This window comes from Netta rufina (genome assembly GCF_964035555.1).
Source record: "Netta rufina genome assembly, chromosome: 1".
NCBI lineage: Eukaryota > Metazoa > Chordata > Aves > Anseriformes > Anatidae > Netta > Netta rufina.
In genome coordinates this window covers 127,609,678-127,637,339 of record NC_140123.1, presented here as the reverse complement: position 1 = coordinate 127,637,339, position 27,662 = coordinate 127,609,678, and the positions used below count along the sequence as shown (strand labels likewise).

General features: G+C 38.8%; 1 protein-coding gene across 1 annotated transcript; it reads left to right on the top strand.

The window, feature by feature from the left end:
- Positions 1-121: 121 nt before the first annotated feature.
- Positions 122-27,662, top strand: DYRK4 (dual specificity tyrosine phosphorylation regulated kinase 4; the record flags this gene model as incomplete). The annotated part of the gene is made up of 14 exons (XM_084290429.1): positions 122-145; positions 3,293-3,376; positions 4,648-4,797; positions 9,011-9,146; positions 10,847-11,010; positions 11,364-11,500; positions 14,638-14,778; positions 16,605-16,743; positions 19,060-19,141; positions 20,713-20,885; positions 22,036-22,096; positions 22,642-22,771; positions 26,813-26,967; positions 27,424-27,662. The coding sequence occupies 14 exons, from the start codon at positions 122-124 to the stop codon at positions 27,660-27,662; spliced, it is 1,815 nt and encodes a 604-aa protein (XP_084146555.1).

Sequence of the window (27,662 nt, the reverse complement as noted above, 5' to 3'; positions counted from 1 at the left end):
CAGGGTACTGTGTATGAAATTGAGCCTGCTCTGCTCTAACTAGATGAAGGTGGGCTTCCTGAAATGTGTTTTGCAAATGGAATAAACAGCCTCTGTCCTGCAATTAATGGCTCTTGCAGTTATGCTGACAGAAATAGTTGACAAGGTAAGGAAAATGTTTATTTTCCTGCTGTATTTTGAGTGAGCAAATATGTATTTGCTATGGCTTTTGAATATACTGCATGATTTAACATTATGTTGCATTCTGTGTATGTATTCTACAAGCTTAATTCGATTTTGATAGTGGGCAGGTGTCCATTTAATCAAGGAAACTATGGAGTCTACGTTTTATATAGTTATGTGTTTTATCATTTCTAAAATTCTAATACATTTCTGGTCAATTGAATACTGGAAAAAAAAAAAAAAGCTGACATATTGGGTATTCTGAAAAAGTGTCACACTTTCTGATTTTGCAGAATGGTTAATGCTCAGTGCCTCCTGTGATTGCAAATTAATTAGGTAGCGAATGGCGACACTGCTCTGTTTCTTGAGTGACAATTGGAATTAGCAAGGTAATAGCCAGTAATACATGATTTGAAGGGCTGGAATAGCAGGAGATTGTAGTTCAGGACTGCAGTGCACTATATGTATCTTAGTTGTAGGACAGGCCAAGTGCTATATGAGTACAACAGCCATGAGTGAAGTGGAATGGAATAGTAACAGTTGCTGCAGTTTTTCTTTAGAGTGCATCTGCCAGATTAAACCATGCACAACAGCTCAGCTGTAGTTCCCATTACTAAATGTACAGGATTTCACTAGAGCAGCAGCTGATGGGTCATTTGGATCAAGACTATCAAGTAAGTCACTGTGTGGACTTAAATCCATCTGCTCCCTTGTCAGGTACTGGCAGGACTGTTGTAGGCACAGATCAGTTTTTCCAGTGGTAAATGTGTATGCTATCTAACTGTTTATTTTATGAGGGTTGGTCAGCTATTGATTTTAAGGTGTTTTGAGTAAATTTCCCAAAGAGTACTGAAGAGCTCTACATCCTTAATAAGAAGGTTTAGAAAAAGAGAGGCAAAGAGAATCACAATTTTCTGCAATTAAAAAAAGGCACAGCCATGGGCTAATGGACTGATTTTGCTTTTGCAGTATTAAAGGAGAACTATCTATCTCAAAATTGTGCTAATCTTTTCTGTAGTAAATAGAAATTAAATAGATTCGGAATTCTGGCAGCATCATGACCTGGAGTTCACTCACTTGCTTCCTTAGCTCTTGCTGAGTTTTAATGTCATTTTGTGAGTTGATTAAGCTATGTTAGTAAATACAGTATATTTTGAAATTTATATTTAATAATATAGGCATCACTGCATAGCATTTTTAAATCACTGCTAAGAAATAAAATGCCATTTTAGAGTGAAGACTCTGCAGTCTGTACAGGTATGTGAAGTCAACTCTATCTTTATTTGCTTCTCAGTGATGACTTTCTCTTTAAAAGCCTGGTATTGTATTGACTTGTAGTCAGAAAAGCACACAGCATTTAAGAAACTCTTTCTAAATGGAATGTAATGTTTTCATCAGGTCCATAAACTGAAAAATAAAACTAGCTGGGAATAAAGTATGGATGAGGTGTGAGAAGAAATCTAGTATGTCCTGAAATCAATAGTTAAATGTATTAAGTTCTGGGTTGATACATCTGGTATAGTTACGAGTGTGGAATCCAGACTCATCTTCTTAATAAATCTGGTTCTGCACTGAAGTGCAGGATATGTAGTTTACATGCAAAGTGTTTGTATGTGAAAATGTTCTGGCAAATATTCATCTATTCAAATTCACTCTGGAAAATAGTGATCACAAGGATATTTGGAGCACCAGGAGAAGTATATTGTGCTCTAGGTAATTCATATGTAGGATGCAGTAATCCAGTGTTTCTCTTTGGGACAATTATTGTGTTTTGTTGTTGGGAAGTTTTGAACTTACGGTGTATGATTCTTCAGACAGTGAGTCTAAAGGAAAGTGGCATGGAGTCCCTTTCACTGTGGCTAGGCTGCATCATGGCAGGTGACTTATGGCCCATACAAAACACTAGCAATACTCCTCTCATATGCAGACTTATTTTCATGTGGACTTACTGAAGCCCACTACAAAGGCCTTTAAATAACAATCCTCTGGCACTGATCCTGGAACTGGATAGAATAAATGTCATTGCAAAGAGCAGTGACTTCTCTTCATCAGGTGCTCTGCACATTTAAGACTGTGTGACAGGTACAGGCCATGGAAGCCCTGGCTACAAAACAGGTAAAGAAGAATACAATGCTTTGTCGAAGTATGTTTAATCTTCAGCTTACATCCGTAAGACAATTTTGGATGCAAGTTATTTTTTTTTGAGACACTAAACTAAAGTTCCCTCCCATGCCTCCAAGTTCCTCTGCTTTTAGAGAAAATCCTGCTTTTCTACTACTTCAAGAATCCTATAGTGGAATTGTTGTGCCTACTTGGTTAAAGATGATTTTCTTGATTATGAATGGAATGACGTTATGCCTTACAGAGCCCAGAGACAAGGAAGCATATTTGACCAAACCTGGTGAGGTTCACTTGAGTCTATAGAGCAGAGCTCCAAGCTGCTATTGTGTTTCAATATCCAAATTATCTTACAGTTTCCTTCGATTCACTGCAGTCTCATATTGGACAGGAATGTACAGTACAATGCATTTTATGTTTGTAAGAAAACTGCATAAAGCACCAGCAGAATCTTAAAAATGACAAGCTACTTAGCGCTTTCCCCATGTTTCTTTTTCTATTATTGTAAAATTCTCTCTCCTTTGGAACCAATTGGATTTTTTTTCTTTATCTCAGTAAATTTAAACATTGATATGTGTTTTCTTTACCACAAGTTGAATTAGTATAATTCTGCTATTAACAATGGATGGGTTTACAATCTACCTTATGAGCCATTGTAAAGTTGTCCTTCCAAGCAGGCTCACTATATACTTTCAAGCACATATTTTTAAGGACGGCAAAGGCCCCCCTTCCCCTCTGTTGACCACATGGACACATCAAGCATGCTGAGAAGCACAATAGGCAAAGCAAGCTGTCTCTGCACCTGCCCACAAAACAGCTGTTCGACTGGGAGGGGAATTGCCGGAGAGTAGTGTGTTTTCAGCAGCTTTTGTGGTCCTCTCTCAAACACTGTTTTGGCACAGATATTGCCACAAAGGAAAGAAAAAGAAAAAAAGAAAAAAAAAAAAAAAAAAGCATTTTTTCCCAGAGTAATTATTATTATTATTAAAAAAGCATCATCTCATGTTTACAGTCTTCTCATGTGGATACATTTTCTCAGCCTCAGCTGACTGTTCAAGAGAGTGATCATCTGGCATCTAACAGAGTCTTCCATCAGGTAGGTAACTCTTCAGCTGACTTTAAAGAATACCTAAATGCTTGTTTCCTAAAAGATTCCACATAATAAATAAATCTGAGCATAGAAAAGTCCTGTATTCCCTGCCCTCTTCCATTTTCCCTATAGCTGTATGACTTTGTCCCAAGTGCCTGAGAGTATTTTGTTTTCTGCTAGCTGTTCAATAACATGTGAGGCATTTCTCCTGCCCACAGCCACTTTTGTTTCCTGAAGATGTAATGAAAAGTTCCCTGGAATCTCAGTTCTAAGGCTTTAAAGACTCTTCTATAATATTGGAAAAAAACTTACTTGTTCAAGATGGTTTGATAGAGAGCTTGTTTCTTTGCTTTTTGAGAAAAATATCAAACCTCTCTGTTGCTGTCAAAAGTTTGAAAAATATATTCTTTTCAGATCTATGTTGCAGATCTATTTCAAATCTTTTTTCTTTTCTTTTTTTTTTTAATGTTTGCCAAAGAAAACAGTCTACCTTGAATTTTTTCTTTGTTGATAAGAGGGTGATTTCTCTCATTCTAGATATCCAAGATATTAGAGGTCCTAACATTCATAGAACCACATACTTAAAAGACTGATTCTAGAAAACGAGTGTTATAGACATATTTTACAATAAGAAAAGGGACAAGTCTAAAGGAAAGACTAATCATACTGGAACTTTCAAATTATTATAAACATCTCATTTTCAATACAGTTTGCACAAAGCACGCCTTCTCATTAACAAATCAAATGTTAACAACGGTGCCTAGGCAAAGAGAACTGTATGGAAAATGAGGGGGGAAGGAAATGCTGAGAAAACAGAACAGGGAAGACCCTCTCAGTGACTCCTTTTCAGTCCCAATTTCTCTTCTGCCACCTGGGATAGCTAATGAAGTTTTTTACCATTTACATTTCGTGTCTATCCTACATACACTTTATTTTCCCCACTCCTGCGGCCTGGAGTGGCTGTTCAGTTTCCCAGCCCAACCACCTTTTCCACCTGAGGCACTCACTCCTCTGTTGCTGGATGCAGGTGTTCTTGTGGGGAAACTCGAATGCCCCAAAAGGTGCCAGACGGCCGGATTGCCTAGACAACCTCCTCCTGCATGTTAGAGCAAGTTGGAGCTGCTGGAGAGTATCTGCCCTTTTTGCTTTCACCGTTAGGTGTCAGAAGTGAACCATACACACCATTTCAAGGCTTTAAATACTTCTGTTTTTCGAAGCTGTTACACAGAATTGCCTGCTAGGATGTTATGTAATATTTACTTATGCTTTCTATTTAGAAAGTCAGTCACAGTGCTATTTCCTTCCCACATCTGGAAGGCCAAGCAAAGCATGGTTTGGTTGCAGACTCTGCAAACCCTCCCCCCCTTGAAAGCAGCCTGTGTCAGATAACAAATACCAGCTTGCAGAATGTGCTCCCCCCTCTTCAGGTGAGTTATAAAGTTCTTAAACATCTTGATTTTCATTAGCTAATCAGCTTCTCTCTAGTATTGCTAAGAAAGTGTCAGTGGAAAAATGTCATAAATGTATTTCTGGGGGAAAGAGATAAATAATTTAGAGCCTACATTTGCATCAGTTTCTGTTTTCAGTTACAGAAAAGAAAAAAAAAAAAGAAAAAGAAAAAGGAAGAACTATAAATAGTCAAACAGATAAATTGCTTATCAGCATGATCGTGTAAAGCTCCTGTGATTTTAATGGACATCTACACCTAACCTCATAGGAGCTGCCTGGGCTGTCTTCACTTTTGGTATTCCTTCTTCCATCTTCCCCCCGTCCTTGAGCTGTTGTGCTCCTCATACCTGGCATCTCTGCTTTTGTAGTAGTCAATATTGAAAAAGAAAGAAAAAAAAAAAAGGGGAGAAAAAAAAAAGCAGCAAGGCTAGATGCAAATACTGGAAGATGATTTTAAAATAAAACTTTTCACTCACACTAACACGTTCTTAATCCAAAACTCACAAGTATCAAGATGCATGTATCCCATCAGGACTTTTTGCAGTGACGTGATGGACAAGGACTGCCCACGGTTTGGTCTATATCACATCTACTGGGTTGTTCTTGTGCTGGCAGCCATGTGCTGGTTTTGGGATATGGCTTTTGTATCATGGCACCCAGACAGACTGATCTTTTGTGTCTCTATCCTGGTCCTCTTGTATGAGTTGTCAGGACTTTCTCAAAGGCTGAAGAATTATAAATATATTTATTTATATATAAAGAATAATAGCATAACTTAGGTTGGAAATGTCTTCTGGAAAACATCTAGCACAACCTCCCACTCCAACTAGATCAAGCTTGGAACTGGTTGCTCAGGGCCTTGCCAAGCTGTGTTCGGAGTATCTTCAAGGATAGATAGTCCACAGCTTTTTTGGGCAACCTCTTGCAATAGCAAACCACCAGTACAGTAAAAATGTTTTTCCTAATACCTAACGAACAATTCCCAAGTTGTGATTTGTATCCATTAGCCAGGTATCCATCTTGTCCTAAGACCACACACCCCTGAGAAGAGACTGGCTTTGCTTTCCCTATATCATCCTGGCAGGTAACTGTAGATAGCAATACAGCCAGTCCTGAAGCATCCTCTTCTGCAGACTGAACAAATGCATTTCCATCAGCCTCTCTTTGTACGTCATGTGGTCCAAGCTCCTAAACATTCCCTGGCCTCTCCCCTGAATTCACCCCAGTTGGTTGATGTCTTTCTTGTACTGGGGATCCCCAGCCTAGACTCAGCACTCTGTGTTGTTATGAATGCTGAAGAGAGGGGGGAGAATGACTTCCCTGCTGGCTATCCACTTGCTAATTCAACCCAGGATGTGTTTGGCCTCCTTTGCTGGAAGGGGCAGAGCATACTGCTGCCCCAAATTCAGTTTGTTCCCAGGACCTTCGCTGCAAAACTGTATCCTTTCAGTTGTCTCCTAACCTGTTCTATTACTAGGGAATATTCTGTTCTAGGTGCAGAACTTCGCATTTGTCTTCATTCAACTTCAGGAGATGCCCATTAGCCAATTTTTCCAGCCTGCTGGCCTTTCTTTGGATAGCATCCCTGATACGGCCTGCAGATTTCAGAGGGTGAATTCATCTATTGCCCACGTAATTGATGAACACAGTAAGACTGCTAGCTTTAGTATCAGTCCCTGAGGGTGGCTGCTGGTAAGCAATTACCGCTGATCACAGTCCTTGGAACCTGACCATCCATCCAATTCTTGACTCACATTACGATCTGTTTATCCATTCCAGATCTTACCATTTAGGACATAAGCGTACTGTGGGAGACAGTTACACAGGCTTTGCTGAAGTCAAAGTATACAGCATCCATTGCTTTCCCCCCATTTACCAAGACAGTCACTTCATCAGAGAAGGAAATCAGGTTGTTCAGACACAAATTCTTCACAATTTATTCTGCCAAATCCACATTGGCTGTTTCAAATAAGCTTTTTGTCTTTTATTTGGTTGGAAATGGCTTCCAGGAGGAATTGCTCCATAGCAGTCCCTGGGGTGAGGTAAGGCTGACCAACCTGTAGTTTCCTGAATCCTTCTTCTTGCCCTTTTTGAAGATGTGTGATGTTGGACTTTTCCACATTTTCAGGAACTGCCATGGCCTTCAAATATAATAGAGAGCAGCCTTTCAGTGACGTTGAGCTCTTTTTGCACATTCTCAAGTCCATCCCATCTGGTCCTGTAGACTTAGGTACATCCAGCTACTTATGTAGTCCTTAAATATCTTGAAATATCTTGATGTACTGCAGGTAGATGAGATTTTTCCACAAACTCTGCTCCTTGACTCAGGGACATAGCAGGCCTGAGGGCATAACTTACCAATGGAAAGCATCTAGTACCTTAGTCTCTTCCATGTCCTTAGTCACTTGGTCTCAAACACCACTGAGCAGTGCATTCATATTTCCTTTAGCCTTCCTTTTTGCTGATGGTGTACTTAGAGAAACATTCCTTGCTAATTGCAGATTCAACTGAGGTTTTGCTTTCCTAAACATCACTGTGTGCTTGTGTAGTGCCTCTTATATATGTCCCAGATAACCCATCCTTGTTTACACCTTTTTTGTACTCCTTACTGTGTTTGTACCTGATCAAATGCTCCGTTTCCATCCATTCTGGCCTTCATCCATGCTTGCTTAACTTTCTGCATGTCAGAATGGACTGTTCTTGTACTTCAAAGAGATCTACTCTGAAGATTTATGAACCCTTCTGGTTTCCTTTGCCCTCCAGGGCAGTCTTCCATAGGATTATAAGAAGATCCATGAACAGTTCAAAAGGTACTTTTCTGAACATCAACGTTTGTGGTTCTGCTGTTTGTCTCACTCATGTCTCTCAGGATTTTGAACTCCACAATCATACGGTCACTGCAGCCAAACTGCCCTTTCTTTGACCTTTATATAATCAGTCAGTTGAGATGAGCAATGCTGCTTGAGAACAGCAGGTCCAGCAGAGCATCTCAGATCATCTACATTAAATCCACAGTCCATAAATCTCCTGGATAGCTATTGCTATCTCAACAAATGTTTAGGTGACTGAACTTGCCCATGAGTATCAGAGCCTTTTAAGTTATGAAAACTCTTCCTTGATGTACCTAATTAAAAGCCCTGCTAAGCATGGTTAGCAAAGCTATTTGCAAAGGTAATCTTGCCCTGCTTCATCAGTTGGATTCTGTTTCTTCTCAGCAGTCCTTGTTCCTCATCCTGTGTGCATAGAAGACAAATCACTCCCTGTAGCTTCAGCCAGGTATTTATGCACTGAATGTATCCTCTCTAGCTGAGTCTTTTCCATTCATTGAAGGGATTGAGAACATAGCTTGGGACCCCACACCTTCTATTCTTATCCCAGAGCACACTATTTTCTGTCTTTTTATCTGTCTTCCTTTTATATCCAACCCTCCATCATGTCCTTCTGACTTGATTCTGTAGGCTGTCCTGTTCTGGAAGGCCTGTGAACTGCATGTGCTGGAATCTTGAAGACCTGCTGATATAGATAGCATCTTTATATCATTTCTTACACCACTTGTTCCTTCTAGTGCTTCCACACCCATACGAGCCCATTCATTCCTCATTCCTACCAATCTGGATATTTGTATTGCAATTGTGTAGGTGTGCAGACCCACACTGCTGTCTCTGCAATGCTGCAGGCTGCACAAGCAGTCTGATGGATTCTAGCACAACTCTACTCAATGTGTCCATACAGAAATCAGAGATAGAAAATGCCTATTTGACTATCTTTGCTGCACTTCATACCAGGAAGACCGTACTCAGATCTATCCTAGCTCATAAAAGATAGGCAGCTTAATCAAGCCATGGTGGTTTCTAGCATTTATACAATGTAAGTACCCATATATTGAATGAACATGGAAAATGAACTTTATTCTTTTATTTAGAAATTTATCCTTCTGTGGTCCAACAGTGCTATAGGCAGAATTTTGGGGTATTCAGTGAGTTCTTGTTTCCAAGCATATGTGTTCTATCTCAGCACAAAATTGACAAAGATCACTCAAGAAATCCAGCTCTTGTAGTCCTGTCTTTAGGAATGTAGTAGGTTGGGGTTTTGTTGTTGCTGTTTTGTTTTTGTTTTTCACAATTGTAGATAGCTGAATATTCATGAAAATATTTGAAAATAAATTTACTTTTTTTTTTCTTTGCTTGTCAGGAAAATGGAATTATAAGTAAGTTTCCGCAATTTAACCTTCTAAATAGTCATTCTGAAAATGATACCAGAGCTCAGAGAAAATCATCAGAACTGGAAAACACCAGCACCAGTGTCAAGCTGCCTATGACTGCTTCAGGTAGACTCTAAGAGAGCATGCTAAAAAGACTAGAGTGACAGGTTGTGTGTATAGATAGTGAGTGTATGCAACCAGGATACTCACTGATGAGAGGTCCTTTGCTAAATGTTCCATGAAATATTTAATAAACAATTTGAAGGGCAGGAATATGGATGGGCTTGTTGATCCCTAACAATTCTACTTGCAGTGTGAGAATGCAATAAATGGAATATGAAAATGAATAGACTAACACAAATACATAAACAAGAAATTTATACATTATAAAACTGAACTTGTATTTGTCAAAGATTTATGACAGATCATGAAGCAGTATTCTATTATGGTGATAAAACACTTTTCCCACTTGCTTGTAACTGTGTCACATTTTATTTATGTGGGCTAAATTGCATTTTGGTATTCCTCAGATGTAGAAGATTTCTGGATGAGTAGACCTATTTTTACGAACAGTGCTGGGAAAAAAAAATGTAGTGGCCTCTTGTCTTCAAATGATTTAACATCACTGCATTAATGGATGGAAATCTGCTAGTGTTTAACAAAACACCCGTGTGCATGCCTAGAGAACACATTGATTTATAATCTCTGTTTATTTGTCTAGATTTAAATGATATAAAAGGGGGTGTAGGTAGAAATTTTTCTGTACAGGTAGAATCAGGATTAGTAGAACAGCAGATGTGGGTCCCACTTAATTCCCAACCTCATGCATTTGAACTTGATATTTTTTGTTAGAAAAACAAGTACTTAAAAGCTTTGGTTAACTAAAGCTTACTGCCATTTCATAAATATGTCAATCCAATCAATAAAAAGCATACAGTTCTTCATGTAATCTGTGAAGCTTACTGAAACAGATAGACAACAGATGGGATTTTCAAAAACATCTGGGTATGTGACTTTGCTCAAAATCAAATGATTTTTACCTCAGCTCTCAAAATCTTGCTGAGAGATAATGAATGTTTCGTTGAACATAGAACAGTAGGTCAGAAAAGAAAGAAAAAGAAACATAATTTTGTACAAAATGTCAACGTAGAATCATAGAAATTATGGTTGGAAGGAAACTCTAGCAGCCATCTACTCAACCTCATTTTCAAACAGATATGCTTTACTCTAAAATTTTCCACTGTTAAAGCAATTTGCCATTGACAATGTATTTAGCCACAGCTTGAGTACTGTATTCAGCTCTGGGGCCACCAGTATAAGAAGGACATGGACCAATAGCAAGTCATAAGCAGGTCCAGAGGAGGGCCACAAGGATGATCATGGGGCTGGAGCACCTGTCCCATGAGGGAGTTGTGATCGTTCAGCATGGAGAAGAGAATGCTCTGGGGAGACCTTATAGCAGCTTTCCAATACCTACAGGAATACTGGAGAGGAACTCTTCATCAAGGACTGTAGTGATACAACTAGGAATAATGATTTTAAACTGAAAGAGGGTAGGTTTAGATTAGACATTAGAAATAAGTTATTTATTCAGAGGGTGGTGAGGCACTGGCATAGGTTGCCCAGGGAAGTTTTGGATGCCCCACCCCTGGAAGTGTTCAAGGCCAGGCTGGATGGGGCTTTGAGCAACTTGATCTGGTGGGAGGTGCCCCTGCCCATGGCAGGGGGTTTGGAATTGTGTGATTTTTAAGGTCCTTTCCAACCCAAACTATTTTGTGATTTTGCGATTCTGATTTTTGTTCTTATTTTCTTGTTTTCTAATTTAGAAGCCTTGAAAAATTTTAGAAACCAGTTAACAGTCTATGAACAAAAAGAAATTTTCAATTATCCAGAGCTATGGTTTCTTGGGCTGGAAGCTAAAAAGATCGAAGGTTTACCTGAAGCCCAGAATAATAGTTGTTATGATGATGAGAATGGTTCTTACCTGAAGGTAAGTGGAAACATTACGGTATTCACTTTCAGGTCAATAAGTTTGTAGTGACTGTCGACTCTTAAGGGATCAATGTGAGATAAATGTTGTTTCCTGAAGGTAAATATTCCCATAGCAAAAACATCAGTAATAATCATGGTAAAGCTTAGAAGAGAATCCTAAAGAGATAACCGCTTTTCCTCAGGCTTGATGCAAGGTGGGTGGATTAATGAACCACGCACTTGTTATTTTTCTCTCTTACAGTTGCTTAATGTAGACATCACTTGCTACAAAGCCAGCCTCTTTCATGAACTACTTTAAAGCATGATCTTTGCCTTGCTGTTTGAATCTGAACTATTTGTTTTCTTTTGAAGGTTTTACATGACCATATTGCATATCGATATGAAGTGTTGGAGGTCATTGGAAAAGGGTCATTTGGGCAGGTGGCTAAATGCCTGGATCATAAAACCAATGAATTAGTGGCACTGAAAATAATAAGGAATAAGAAAAGGTGAGACATCCATTGAATTTAAACCAATACAATCAGCTCTTTATTATATAGGCAGTGACAAACTGAGATAATGTGAACAAAGCAAAACCAAGCCTCCAGTACCACAGGTTTTCATTAAACACACTCAGAACAGAGTGAAGAAGGGTTAAGTCAGGGTCTCAGAACTGGCCTGAGCCCAGTGGAGACACAGTCTATGAAAGCAGCCACAGTTTTTCCATACTTACAAAGAGGTCTCTTATCTGTGGCACAGTTAATACACAGCACAGGTAACCAGCCCAGTACAACTGTTTTCTGAGAGCCTACTTTCCTACAAGACCTCAAAACACCAAGAATAGTCTGGGGGGCTTCAGTCGCTCATTTTAGTATGGAAAATTCTGCGCTATGTTCCTAAGAAACATCTTCTCATTTATGTGACAGATTATAATTTTGTCAGTTGAGTTTAGTGTTAACTGAAGTCAAAGGAGCAGATGAGAAACAGAATCATAAAATTATTCAGGTTGGAAAAGACCTCTAAGATCATCAAGTCCAATGGTTAGCCTAGCACTGCCAAATCTACCACTAAACCATGTAACTAAGCACCACATCTACGTGTATTTCGAATACCTCTATGGCTGGTAACTCAACTACTTCACTGGGCAACCTGTTCCAATGTCACACAACCTTTTCAGTGCAGATTTTTTTCCTAATATCCAACTTAAATCTCCCCTAGCACAACTTGAGGCCATTTCCTCTTGTCCTATCACTTGTTGCTTGGGAGGAGAGACTGACCCCTACCTTGCTACAATCTCCTTAGAGGTAGTTGTAGAGAGAGAGAAGGTCTCCCCTGAGCCTCCTTTTCCCTAGGCTGAATAACTCCAGTTCTCTCAGCCACTCCTCCTAAGGCTTGTTCTCTAGACCCTTCACCAGCTTTGTTGTCCTACTTTGGATACACTCCAGCACCTTAATGTCCTTCCTGTAGTGAGGGGCCCAAAACTAAACACAGTAATTCAGGTGCAGTCTCACCAGTGCTGAGCACAGAGGGACAATCCCTTCCTCCGCCATGCTGGCCACGCTGTTTCTGATAGAAGCCAGGATGGCATTGGTCTTCTGGGCTACCTGGGCACAATGCTGGCTCATGTTCAGCCTGCTGTCAGCCAGCACCCTCGATCCTTTTCTGCTGGGCAGTCTTCTAGCCACTCTTCCCCCAACCTGTAGCGCTGCTTGGGGTAGGTGTACCCCAAGTGCAGGACCCATCATGTGGCCTTGTTGAACTTCATACAGTTGTCTCAGTGCATCAGTCCAGTCTATCCAGATCCCTCTGTAGAGCCTTCATACCCTCAGGCAGATCAGTACTCATGCCCAACTTGTTGTCATCTGCAAACTTACTGAGGGTGCACTCGATCCCCTCATCCAGATCATTGATAAAGATATTGAAGAGAACTGACCCCAGTGCTGAGCCCTGGGGGACACCACTAATGACCAGCCTCCAGCTGGATTTAACTCCATTCATCACGACTCTTTGGGCCTTGCCACCCAGACAGATTTTTACCCAGCAAAGCCTATGCCCATCCAAGCCATGAGCAGTCAGTTTCTCCAGAAGAAAGCTGTGAGCAAGTGTCAAAAGCTTTGCTAAACTCTAGGTATAAAACATCCACAGCCTTTTCCTCATCCACTTAGCACATCACCTTGTCATAGAAGGAGATCAGGTTCATCAAGCAGAACCTGCCTTTTGTAAACCCATGCTGACTGGGCCTGATCACCTGTTAGTCTTGTGTGTGCTGCATGCTGGCACTCAAGATGATCTGCTCTATGAGCTTCACCAGCACCTAACAGGCCTGTATTTCCCTGAGTCCTCTTTCCAGCCCATCTTGTAGATGGGCATCACATTTGCTAGCCACCAGTCAATTGAGACCTCCTCTGAAAGACAGGACTGCTGATAAATGATGGAAAGTGGCTTGGTGAGCACTTCTGCCAACTCCTTCATTACCCATGGGTAGATGCCATTTGGCCCCATAGAACTGGGTACATCTAAATGGTGTTGCAGGTCACTAACCATTTCCTCTTGGATTATGAGGGCTTTATTCTGCTCCCCATCCCTATGTACCACTTCAGGGGATTGGATACCCAGAGAACAAATGGTCCTACTACTAAAGACTGTGGCAAAGAAGCCATTAAGTACCTCAGCCTTTTCCTCATCTTTTGTTACTGTTTCCCCCTACGTCCAGTAAAGGATGGAGATTCTCCTTAGTCCTCCTTTTTTTGTTTATGTGTTTTTAAAAACATTTTTTATTTTCCTTTATGGCAGATGCCAGATTGAGCTTAGGTTGAGGTTTAGCCCTTCTAATTTTCTTCCTGCACAACCTCACAACGTCATGATAGTCTTCCTGAGTGGCTTGCCCCTTCTTCCAAAGGTCATAAACACTCTTTCTCTTCCTGAGCTCTAGCCAAAGGTTTCTGTTCAGCCATGCTGTCTTTCTTCCTCGTGGGCTTGTCCTCTGGTACATGGGGACAGTCTGCTCCTGTGCCTTTAGGATTTCTGTCTTGGAGAGTGTCCAGCCTTCCTGGACTCCTTTGCCCTTCAAGACTGGCTCACAAGGGACTCCACCAACCAGTCTCCTAAAGAGTTTACCCTCTCGAAGTCCAAGCTGGCAGTTCTTCTAACCTCCTCCTTGCTTTTCCAAGAACCAAAAAGTTCATTAAATTATGCTATTGACTCCATGACTCCAGGAAGAGCTGTATTCAGAGCTTCAACTGTTAAGTTTTTTTCCCTCAGTGAACACCGAGAGTAAAGACGTTCTTCAAAACTGACAGTCTCACTGTGCTATGTGTGAAATATTGCTCTGTTTGAGTAAATGTAAACATTCCTATGGATTTTGAAAGCATCAGGTTTTTACTCTGGATGTTTGTTTGAAACTATTTTTCTTTATTTTTTTTCAGACAATTCAAAATATCTACTCTTAAGTGCTATCTAAGACTGGTATATTTAGACTAGGAAACAACAGTGAATCAAATTTAAAGTAGTTAACAGTGAATGGTGAATTTTTAATTGTCTCACACATTGAGTTTATAGTAAAATTGTGGTGTTTGCAGTGTTTGTATTGCAATAAACTTAGATTGAGTTAATGATTCATCCATTTGGATGCCATATGATATTGCAGATTTCACAGCCAGGCTTTGGTGGAAGTTAAGATCCTTGATGCTCTTCTGAAGAAGGACAAAGATGATACTCACAATATTATCCACATGAAGGAATACTTCTACTTTCGCAATCACTTCTGTATTTCATTTGAACTGCTGGGGTAAAGTGTATTTTCCTTTACATAAATCTTAAGGGGCATTGTAGATCTTGTGCCTTATGAGCTTCCATTTTAATGCCTTCTTAGGAAGAATGTGTATCTCTCAATGTTCCAAGAAAGGAATACTGTCTAAATTCGAACTGCATAGCTGAGTCTTTGATCAGCAAAGATGAAATGAAAAAGGCCCCCTCAGACCTTATATAGACAATGACATGATCTATTCCTTATCTTCTGTGCTATGTATTGAAGTGTTCTTCTCTGAGACACCTATAAGTAAAATTGTGAGTTCAGAACTGGTAAACTTCAGGGTGTAGAAGCATGAATTATGTTAAATTATTATAAAATATTGCTTTATGTGAATGTATGCTGCAGGACACACCTCAGGTGGAATTTTGGATAAACTTCAAGGAAGTCAGACCATTTTATTCACCAGCCTCCTTATAATCAGGGCATCAAATTATAATTATGTTTACCTATAATTTCCCATTTCTTCAAGTAACAGCCCAGTTGCTGCATGTATCATAGCACTTGCTGAATTTTCATCATCCTATGGAAGTCTTGATCTCAAATACACCTAAATTAATTGTAATTAATTGCTGCTTGTAAGTCTGTCAGTCAGACACACAGGAAAAGAGTTGACTACTTGTCTCCAGGGAAGACATGGATGAGTCTTTTCAGAAAGCTGCTATGGAAAATTCACAGGAAAACATTCATGGTATAGTCAACATATGCAGCTTTTTACAGAAGAGTAGCAGACTCTGACTGTCATAAAAAGTATTTGCCCGATAAATTCTTGAATGCTTCTAAAATGTAATGAAAAACCCTTAATTTGTGAACTTTGTGCTCCATCAAGTCCTGGTAACTTTATTTACTTCCAAAGGAATGAGCCTTGTCTGAACTAGTGGACATGCAAGTGGGGAAGGCAGAAAGCTACAGCTGGTGTATGCCCTTGACGTGACATGGGAGCTGGGGTCTCCCAGGGCTGTGGAGGCTCCTGAAAGGAGTCTGTGAGCATCAGAGGCTCCCCATGTCCATCGTGACAGGGCCTGGTGCCTACCTGGTGCAGTAGGTACCAGAAACACCAGAAACAGTCCAGGCATTGGGTACCTTTCTGGGGATGGGCCAAAGCTGTTCTGGGCCATGGGTCCATAGGCTGGGCCTTGGGGAGCTGGAGCCCGGCCCTGTTGTTGGCCTCACTGGGGCAGTGGTCGGCAGCTATGGTGCTGACATGGGGTCCCAGGCTTGGTGCTTGTGGCACCCTCAAGCTCTCAGGGCACTGTTCACATGAGCAAACACTAGTCATATCATTTAATGCAGTACCGTAAGGCGCTAAGATATGATGATGACAAGAGGGATTTAAGAACCTAACAAGACCTGAATTTATGGGTTATTTATCTAGAATAATTTAATACTAATTAAAGACTTTTTAGACAAAATGGATTTATACAAGGTGCCAAAACAAAGATAAATGAGAGAGAAAAGAGACAATGTTTTTTTTCCTTTCAATTCCTAAATGATTGTTTTATTTGATGTAAATCAGCACAATTGCATAACAGCATGGAGTTTAGTAAGCAAGCATGTCTATGGACATTATGTCCTCATTAGATCTGAAGATTCAAGGAGATGTTTATGCATATTATATACAGAACATCATTCTCAAGGAGGAAATTACTTAGGTCATTTTATTCTTCATGAGTCTCCTCCCTCAGGTAGGGAGACAGACAAAATACTTTCTTAATGCACTCTAAATTATTCATGCTGTTAAAAATAAGTTCTCTAATCTTTTTTCTGCTTTCTGCCTTCTTCTTCCAACCCCACAATCCTCACAGAATAAATTTGTATGAGTTGATCAAAAAGAACAATTTCCAAGGTTTCAGTCTGTCTTTAATTCGACACTTCACTCAGTGTGTGCTGAGATGTTTACAAGTGCTCTACCAGGAAAGAATCATTCACTGTGATCTGAAACCTGTAAGTACTGTCATTTCCTAATGTGTTATTCTGCACAGAATCTTATTTTTTTTATTGATTGAGAGGAACACTCAGTAGAATCATTAAAATTTAGTAGGATATTTGTCCAGAAGCTAAAATTTCTCTCAGATGTTATTAGTACTAGGGTTAAGTGATTCTTTCTGTTGATTCAGTTTCTTTACTACAGTTTATATGTGGTTTTGTGGCTGCCAAAATATGTGCAAAAATGGATAAAATGCAGGTAATGGCTTTTTGCTTAGAGACAGAAAAAGGTATTTGTGAAATTAAATAATTCAATATGAGGAGCATTATAATATAAATTACTCTCAAAGTAGCCTGTTTCCGGTTAATCCTGTTGCATATTTAATTTCATATGTGTAACTATAAAATTAAGTATTCTAGTAAGTAACAAAACAATTTTATAATACAGTATTCAAGATGCTTACATATTTCTGGAGGAATATCTGCGATCCAATTCCTGCTGTTATATCTGCTAAGCATTCAAGCTAGATGAAACATTTCCATTCTCCTTAAGCCCCAGTCTTAACTCTCTCTCTCTCTCTCTTTTTTTTCTTTTTAATTCTTAAGAATTTTTTATTCTGTTCTTAAGAAAATTCTTTAGTATTTTTAATCTTTTAATTTCAGGTAAACCATTCTCTTGATTTTTTTTCCAATCATCAAATGAACCAATAAATAAATAAATCATCTCTCAAGTAAAAATGCTAAGGATGGAATTCTGCTCTCACTATGCGTAATGTAATCTAACTCAGAACTCCAAAAAGTCAAGTACTGTCTGTACCCGCTGTCTTGCTGACATCTTTAGCAGACCGGTTTACAGTGAGAAGTGAGGCTTGCAAGATAGTCAAAATATTGTAATCTGAAACAATTGCCCTAACAGGAAATCTCTTCCCAGACAGCCACTGCCATGAAATAAGGTTACCAATATCAATGAGTATAGTCTGCATTTAAATAGAGTGATATTAGTGAATACTTAATGGTTTAACTGAAGGAGAATTTTGTTCTCATTCTTTAAGTATGGTTTCATGACTTGAATTTTTGTTACCTGAAGCTCACGTGTGTTATTACATCTGCCTCCTATGATATTTCTCAATGTGAGTTAGGGCACAGAATTGCTGTGGACTTCATGCTAGGTAAGTAATGGCCCCAGAACCTGATTTTGCCATTAATCAGTTTCTTTGCATTGTGCGGGATTCAGTATTAGAGAATGAATGCTACCATGAGCATGGAAGCATAGCTAGCTGCAGAGAGAGGTTACATCCTGTAACAGGACCAAGACCATCTGGGTTGGGGAAGTGAGTCCTTGTCTTGACTTTCATCAGTATCAGCATCTTCCTCCTATCTCCTATTTTTATGAATCTAATAGCACAAGAAACTATTTTGTCACTAGTTGACAACAATCTGGGAACTGTTCAGTCCTTCAAAACTTTGACGCAAAATTGGTATAAAACTTGTTGATAAACGTAGCTATCTCTCTGCTGAGAAGTGGAAAAGACCGTATGATCAGAAAGAAAATCAAAGGAAATTCTTGATCTCAAGAGATTTTTAGCAAGGGTAGAATTCAACTATCCAGCAGAGAGCTAATAGGCTATGTTTCCTCATTGATGCAGATATTCCTGAGCTAGTTGTATAGGAATCACTTTTCAAGTTAGAACTGTAGGCACACAGTACTACTCTATCAGCACCCAGCTAATATGTCGATAGGACTGTAACATTGTAATTCATTGCTACTTTGATATCTCCACACCACACTATTGTGAGGTGGAAAGAGAGAGGCTTACAGAGTATGGTGAAGGTTGAAAGAAATAAAGGGAAGATATGTGAATTACAACTTGTTCATGGGGCAAAGGCTTTCTGTGTTTACAAAAATAATGGTTCTAGTTAGATCATCATGTGACCAGATACAGTTCGCCTTTTACTAAGTTAATAACAATGGGTTTGCAGGGGCTCATTCTGCTCACACAGCAAGTAGTCTCACTGGCTGGTGCCTTGATAACACCACACACTGTGCAGTGCAGTGGCTTGGAATGTATGTCAAGGACCAGTGTGCCTGCCTAGCTAACCTTCAAACTCTGTCCATTTACAAATCTCCCCTCTGCTTTTGCACACATTCCTGGATGTGGTTGCCTACTCATGTTAGCAAATGCGTTCTCAGGGAAGATGAAATTTTAAGCTTTTGTTATGCAGATAAATGTAGACCTGATATATGTTGTTTCTTTACCCAAGTGTTCACTAACCTAATGGGGTGTTAACCTTTTTTTTTTTTTTTTTTTTTTCCTGTGATTTTTCCCCCTTTAGGAGAACATATTATTATATCACAAAGGCCAAGGTTCAGTTAAAGTTATTGATTTTGGATCAAGCTGCTATGAACACCAAAGAGGTTTGCAGAAAAGTCAAGTTGATGTAATTTTCTTAATAAGTTTTCTTAATTTTTAATAATGTGGGAAAAGCTAATTCTTTGATTGATCTAATATGGTTGCCTATGTCCCTAACCAAAATCTGACAAGCTGTTCAGCCATTGGTGGTGGAACATATGCTTGTAGGAAATAAATAAGCTATTACCATGTTTCTTCTTTGTCCCAAGCCTAATCAGCCCTCTACTGCTGTTGAACTTAGAATTGCATTTGCAAAAATGGTTAGCTGAAATGGGCCTATCCAGATAATCCCAGTTACATGATTTAACAAATAGTTTGTAGGATCAGGATAGGTCCAGAGATCCTTTCCCAGTGGAAAGATTAAAAAACGGGCACTTTTTGGATGAATACAATGAGGTAGGAAACAGAAAAGAAAAACAGAAAGAAATCTAGACTACATTTTAAAACCAAAACTAGTCTTGAATTGCTCCTTTATTTTCCTATGAAAGTTTGATATATAAACTGAACCAAACATGTTCATTTATATTTTGGGATTCAGCCCATTAGATTTGCATCACAGTTTTGTAGGAGCAGGTAATCATTTTAGGTTTTCCCGTATTTGAATAAAATATAATCTGAAGACACAGCCTAAAATGTTTGCAGATAGTAACAAATTGAAACATAAACATCAGTAGAAAGAAAGAAGGATCATGACTGAGACTCTGTCAGCTGAAACAAGACTCAGTGCAACCTTCAAATTGGTACAGGATTAAAGAGTATAAAACAAAAAAAATCAGTTATTTATTTGTGATAAAATGACAGAAAAACAGCCAACAATTATACAGTTGGCCAAATGCACAGATTACCACCATGGTGCTCTTTATCTGCACAGATTTGGTGAAATCGCATGTTGTGCAGAACTAACTTTTCAGGGCACTTTCCTTCCAGAAAGATTTCAAATATATGGGAATGTAAAGAACTGCAAAAATATAAACAAAGTGACAATCAGGTTGATAAGAATAAGGAAATAACAGTGCTTGTATACTGTAATAGTTTTCATTTGTTTGAACTGACAAGAGGCAAAAGGATAAATCTACTCATTAGGAGTCCAAACTTGGAATGTGATTTTTGATAGTTGCTGTGAGGCTATAGTTCAGACAATAATGCATGAACAGGGGAATCAGAAGGCAACAGGAGATATTCCCTAGATATCAGTAGAAAAAAGTATTTCCTATAGTGTAAGATTGTGATAACGAAGAACCCTTGATTCATTCAAGGGGAAGACCTGCAAGTATGAAAGAGAACAGAATAAGCTGAATCACAACATTAGAAGAAGAGTTTCTTTTAGTAAAACCTATTGAAGTATGATTTCAAATAAAATAGTGCTAAACATATTGCTCATTGATTTCAGAATGGGATAAGGGAAGGTTTTCAGAGCCTGTGTGAGCAGTCCATTAATGGGAGCTAGTAGTTAGAGTAGATATATGGTGCTTGAACATAGATATCACTTTTCCTGTGGAATCTGGAATCCACATTTCTGTCTCAATTACAATATTTTGCTTCTTGTCAATTTTTTATTTTTATTTTTTTGTTGCAGTGTACACGTATGTTCAGAGCCGGTTTTATCGCTCACCTGAAGTGATTCTTGGTCATCCTTATGCCATGGCTGTTGATATGTGGAGCTTAGGCTGTATCATGGCTGAACTTTACACAGGCTACCCACTGTTTCCAGGGGAAAATGAGGTTGACCAACTTGCTTGCATCATGGAGGTAACTTCTGGGATTGTATTTTGAATTACATACTCACTTGATAAACTGTGCTGCCAGCAACAAAAATAAATTTCAAGAAATGAAGAAGTATAATTGATGAAGAGACAGCCTTTTAGAGAGCGGTTTATTGCAGCCACAAGACACTTTGAAAGGATAGGTTCTAACAAGAAATTGTTATTTCTATTTCTTGTGCTAAACGCTTCTTTGTACGTTCACTGTCTCGCTTCTGAAGGAAACACATTTTAATCTACTCAGAATTTGTACAGAGAAGCTACCACAGAAGTATATCTAGGGGGAAGGAAAAGCAATACAAATTATATAACAGGCTCCTCTTCTCTCAGAGATCACAGAACTGACAGTCAAGTGAAATCTGTCAAGGTCTTTAGTCCAAGCTCCTTCTGAGAGTGAGATTTTTGCTGATCAGTCAGCTGTGGCTTTGTCTAGCAAATCTTGAAAACCTCAAAGTCTGGAGTTTCTACCACCTGTCTGCATGAGCTGTTAAAATGCTGCTCTATTCTCCCGGTGAAAAAGTTTTTCCTCATAGTCACCCTGAACTTCTCAAGCTACAGTTTGTGGATGTTGCCCCTTCTTATACTGGCTGCCTACCAAAGAGTTTGGCTCTGTCATCTTTGTAACTGTTTCAGGAATGTAGTGATACATGTATATCCTACCTCAGATCATCTACCAAATGTTAGAGTAGGTGCAAAGCTGACCCATGAAAGCGGCTGCATACCAACCACTACACTGCAATCTGATGTTGAACTCAGCCCCAAATTCTCATCCTTCTAGTGCCATGTCAGTTTGTGCAAGATTTTTCAACAGCAGCATCTCTCTCTTTGGCTTCCTACAATGTATTTTATTAACAGAAATGCTAGTTCTTAGAGCCCTCTGTGGATGAAGATCCTGATGTCAACTTTTATGAGAAGACATTTTCTATGTGCAGATAACTTTAAGGGAATCCATTAATTTCTTCCAAAATAAAATGTATAAAAGCAAATGGCTTGTAGACATTTCATAGTAAGTTGCTACATTCAGCTTCTTTTCAAATGGCGTTAGGTGAAATATCACATCTCTCCTGATGGCTGTTGTGTATGTTTATGAAATGAGCAGTAACTCCATGTATTTTTTTTATTTTTTTTTTGTATTGAAGGTTTTGGGTCTTCCACCAGCTGATTTTATCCAGGCTGCATCAAGGAAGCGAACATTCTTTGGTAACTGATTCTGTTTGTTTTTCCTTGCTGGACTCCTCTGCTCATTAATCACTGATAGAGCACTGGTAGAAAGTAGGGTTAGAAGAACTTAAGCTGCTTCTTAGCTGACAAAACTTCCTTCAGAAAGAGGTATTGAGGTAAAGCAAATTGATAACATTAGGCCTACAAATGAATGTGTTCCTGTGTTCTTCATCTTTTATGGGCCTCATATTGCCAAGCTGAGAGAGAAGAAATTGGGAAATCCATTCCATTGTTACGTCTTAAAAGATGTTATTTCAGAAAGGAACACAGGGTTGGGGAAACTAATTTAGACTAAGTTAACTTCTCTGGATATCATGTGGTTTTGGAAAAAATTAACAAGACACTTAGTGTAAGATGCAATCTCTAGGATGTAACCAGTATTGTTTGCCACAATGCTGACAGATAATCAGTTGAACAGGACAAAGCTGGAGTTAGTGGTATGGATGCGTACTGTTTTTGCAACTCTTAAAGTTTTGGTCAAGATTTTTAATGTGATTTTTTTGATCATGTTTTTATTTTTTAAGATTCCAAAGGTTTTCCTAAATCCATAACCAACAGCAAGGGAAAAAAGAGATGCCCAGACTCAAAGGATTTAAGCACAGTGTTGAAAACTCATGATGCTGGTTTCTTGGACTTTCTGAAAGGATGTCTAATGTGAGTTCATAGTTCTGATTTACATGCAGCAGACTGGTTTTGAACTTGCTTTCAATGTCTTGTGCCTTTAAAATCTTTGTATCTGTTTGTTGGCTTTTGTGTGTGTGTTTTTGTTTGTTTATTTTGCCCTTCATGGTATTGTTAGGGTAGCTATTACAGATACTCACAGCTTATTGCAGTGAAAAATAATTGCACAAAAAGACTCAGTGTAAGGGACTAGTTCAAGCTACGTTTAAAAAAAATGTCATGTCTAAAAACATCTCTCCTTCCTCTGATGTTGCAGACTAAACTTTAAAAGCAACATTTTTTGTCTATTTAGACCTTTTGTATTTCATCCTTTCTGTTTTATCTAAAATAAAGGTTCATTCTTCTATGGAGGGTATTGGGGTCATTCAGCTTGGAGAAGAAAAGACTCTGGGGAGACTTTATAGCAGTCTTCCAGTACATAAATGGGACCTACAGGAAAGCTGGGGATGGACTTTTTGTCAGGAAGTACATTGATAGGACAAGGAATAGTGGTTTTAAACTAAAAAGTTAGATTTTGATTAGATATTTGGAATAAATTCTTTCCTATGAGGGTGATGAGGCACTGGAACAAGTTGCCCAGAGAAGCTGTGGATGCCCCATCCGTGAAAGGGTTCAAGGCCAGATTGGATGGAGCTTTGGACAACCTGGTCTTATGAAAGGGGTCCCTGACCATGGCAGGTGGGTTGGAACTGGATGGTCTTGAGGTCCCTTCCAACCCAACCCATTTTATGGCTGTGATTCTATGATTCAGATTAACACAAATAATGATAACGCACTGCCCCAAGGCAGTGCATATTTGCAAATCAAAGTTTGGTTTTGTACTTAAATCAGCCTCCTACTCTGGTGGGAATAAAGTCTTCCAAAATTTCCTCCAGTGGGAGATATATTGGGAGCTAACTTAGCTGACTTGAATTTCTTGATCATATTTTCTGTGCTAGGTCTTGGAAATGGCAATCAGATGATATGTTATGGCATATGTATGAAAATAGTTCTGCTTCTTTGAATATCTGCTTGCAACGATCTCACTGTCAGTATGTATGTTCCATGGGTGAGATTAGACTTTTTGGTTATAATATGCTATAGACATCCCCCGTTGCACAGGATAAAAGGGCAAAGTATATTCAAGCATGTCTCCATTCCAGAATCAATAGTATTGTTTGCTTGTTCACTTCTTTCTTGACTGTGGTAGTTAGTGTGGAGAATTGCTTAGCATATTTACTGGAGTGTTACCTTGTATTCTGCATGCTGATTTTTTTTCATTACCATAGTTATACTTACTTCTCATCGATGGCAACACAATGTACGTTTCAAGAATGATCTGATCTGAAGTATCAGATAGACCATATTTTTTCCATTCTTAAGATTGAAATAAAGTTTTATAAATCAGTCAATCTCAGAATGCAAGAAGAGTCTAATATGTCTCAGGTCCTGTCATTTCTAAGATAATATGTTGACTTCACTCCAGTCAAGAATTTTGTTACTATAGGGCAAGTAGTATACAAATGTTTTCTTAAAGGAAATTGATGACTGGCACAATTTTCTAAAATGCTAGACACAAATAACATGGAAATGTTTACAGTCTTCACAGAAGTTAGGAATCAGACAGATTCTCTATGCCATGAACTTTTTACATAGTACCACAGAATAATTTAGGTAGGAAGAGACCTCTGGAAGTCCTTGGAAGTAGCAGGGCAAGTCCAAGCAGGGCAAACTTGGATCAGGTTGCTCAGAACCTCGTCCTGTTAGGTTCTGAGTATCTCCAGAGAGGGAGAATCCACAGCCTGTGGCAATCTGTTCCAAATACAAAGCACTCTCATGTTGAGAGCATCAATGGCAAGGAGTCTTTGTGTTTGTGTGGGGGAAGGGAGAAATATTTCAGTGTCAGCAGCATATCATCTGTCTTCACGAAGTCATTGGGACTTTTTTATAAAAGAGGTATTGTTGGGAAGGCAAGCTATTTCATGGCTCAAGTACGATCATGGCTTTTCCAAAGAGGTCAGGTTACTAAGCATTTTACATGGTGAGACTCCATGATATGAGGTGTCATTTTACGAATAGTTAAAATGAAATCTGTTGGGAGGTGGTTACTAATGAAGTTTTACTCATCCATTGAACGAGAAAACTGAGCATAGAGGAACAAACTTGTGTCTGGTTGCCTTAAATATTTACCTCTTATTATAGGTAGAGTAAGCTTTTGTTCTAATTTTTACTGAAGTGTAATGGCAGCAGAAGCTGGTTCCATGCCTTTTGCAGTGCTACCTCTGCCTTATGCAAGGCTAGTATTTTGTGCCTTGTTTAACATTGTAAAATTCTTTCTAGCAGTTATGGGTTATTTTCCTAGAGAAATCCAACCTAGTTTGCAGTTACCTCTTCTCGTGTGTCTTGCACAAGAAGATTGCTTTTAATGTTCTCTGTTTGCTAAAGCTGTATGAATCATTGAATCATTTTGGTTTGCTGGTTGAATCATAAAATTTAGAAACAATTTCAGTGAAGCAAAGACACCTGTAAGCAAGTAATTTCAGGTCACAAAAAAAACATTTATGCTGCAGTTTTTGTTGTTATTGTTGTTTGTTTGTTTTAATTTTCATAGGTTTGAAATGAAAGCTCATTTGGTGACAGAAAGAATTGATCTATTTGGTGTTTTGAAGTTGTCAATCTGTGTTTTTCCAAAGCAGCTTTGTACATTTGCCATGACCTCACAGATAGTTTTGTTCAACTTGAGACTGAAAAAGAATTCAGTCAGCTCTTGTGATGGCAAGAGCATCTTTTTTTTTTTCTACTTCATTTCTGTACAGTTCTAAACAGCATTGATATTGGGCAAATCAGAATGAAATACCCTGCAACTAATGTAGAGATTTGTGACATAAATATTAGGATTGTTATGAATGCAGTGTGAATGGAAATGTATGCTTGCTTAAGCACTGGAGTAAACAGCACAATGAGGGCCCAAAGAATTGTGCATATTAATAACAAATGATACCATTCCCAGGACACTGGTCTCCCTTGTAAAGCTGGGAAGTGCAGTGTTTGTGTTACAGCCAGGACAGTCAGGAAGCCTGCATTCTGGTGATACCACAGCACAGGTGACCAGCAGTGAAAAATCTGAAAGGTTGCAGAATATCACCCACACCATTAACTTTCCTGTTAGTCAAAAGCAAACAAAACAGATACATATTCCAAATCTACAAGTGAAAACAGACGATGAGTAGTTACCTTGCACAACATTCCAACACTTATGGAGATCAAAGTCGGAAAGGTTCTTATGTGGAGGACAATGCCTAAATGCCAGGTGACTTCTAAAGGATATGAAAGGTCTGTCCAAGGACTATTTCACTGTCACCAGTCAAGAACAACCCCAGAGGTGTGGTGAAGACTCAGTAGATGTCATCTCTTGTCATCTGTGTGACACACAAGTGATATCGGCCAGAACACTTGGTATTTGTGAGTGTGTAGATGTGAAAACTGTGTGAATTAAACCTGTGAGAGAATGAATGTGAGAAGGTAAAATAAAATTAGGAATTTTGTAAAAATATCACCTTCCATTTCCATAATAAGATCTCTCATGAATTTGTTAAACTAATTCTCCACATTAGTTTCAGATGCAGCTAAATTAGAGAAGATTTATCTTTTAATGAATTACCCTATGTCTGATTTGTGTTCACATTCTTGGAGCTTGCATTGACAGAATGTGAAAACTTTGAAACAAATATTCAGTTGGGTCCCTACCCTAATAACACTATAAACTGCACATTTTTGTATTTAAAAATATCTAGATGCTACAGATTAAAGCAAAGATGAGATCAGCAAAGCACATAGTGCTGAAGTAAGTAAAAAGTTTTTAGCAAGTAGAAAGATGGAGAAGATCAAGTAAGATTTTTCTTTATTTTCCATTAAAATTCTTTTGTTTCAAAAAATGGCCTCATGGCATGACTTTCAAATACTGAACCTCTTGGCTTAAACTAACTTTCAGTTATAGCTACTGTTGAATAACTTTTTGCCTACTGTGGATTTAAGGTGGGAACCTGCTCAGCGCATGACTCCAGATGAAGCAATGAAACATGCATGGATCCAGGAACCAAAAATATGCAGAGCAAAACAGAAAATGCAGGTTTCAAGGAAGCTGAGTGATGGCTCTTTCTCTACACCAGGAAAGAAAAAAGAGAATATCCGTAAGCATGTCTACCTGGAAAACTAACTGCATTTATATTGGTGTTTGGTATTTCTTTATATTTCGTAGCATCTGACCGATGTAAGGTGAGGTGATAGTACACACTATGCAGATAATGAACAGTCACTGGAATCTAGTGAATATAGCAACTATTTCTTACCTCTACAGAAATAGATCTGCCCACTACTTATTTTTTGTAGTGGCTTCCAGCAAGAAGACTGGTAGCACTAAAGGTTCACAGAGAAAGCTTTTCCCTGTTCACAGCAAAATAGTTATGGTATCTGACACCATACCATAGTGCACTTCACTTTCAGAGCAAAAGAATGCAGCAGTGGTTGTTGTGAGATCACAACAGAAATTTTCAATTGATTTTTTCTGAGTTTGTAGTGATCGTGTGTTTAGCTGCTGCTGATAATCCACAGTCTCACCCTATCATTTTATTTATTTATTATTACAGAAAATATCTGGAAAGATACAGCTGACAATGTGAAAAGTGAACTGGGTGAAAGACTGACTCTCACTGTGCCCTCCACAGGAACAACAGAAAATGATGTACAGAATGACACAATGAAACATGCTATCCCAGAGAAACTTTTGAATACTGAAATAGAAAAGCCAGTCAAAAACGATCAAGCAGAACACAGTGGTGAAACAGCTCTTCCAAAAAATTCTTTCTTTTTCCCACCAATTAAATAA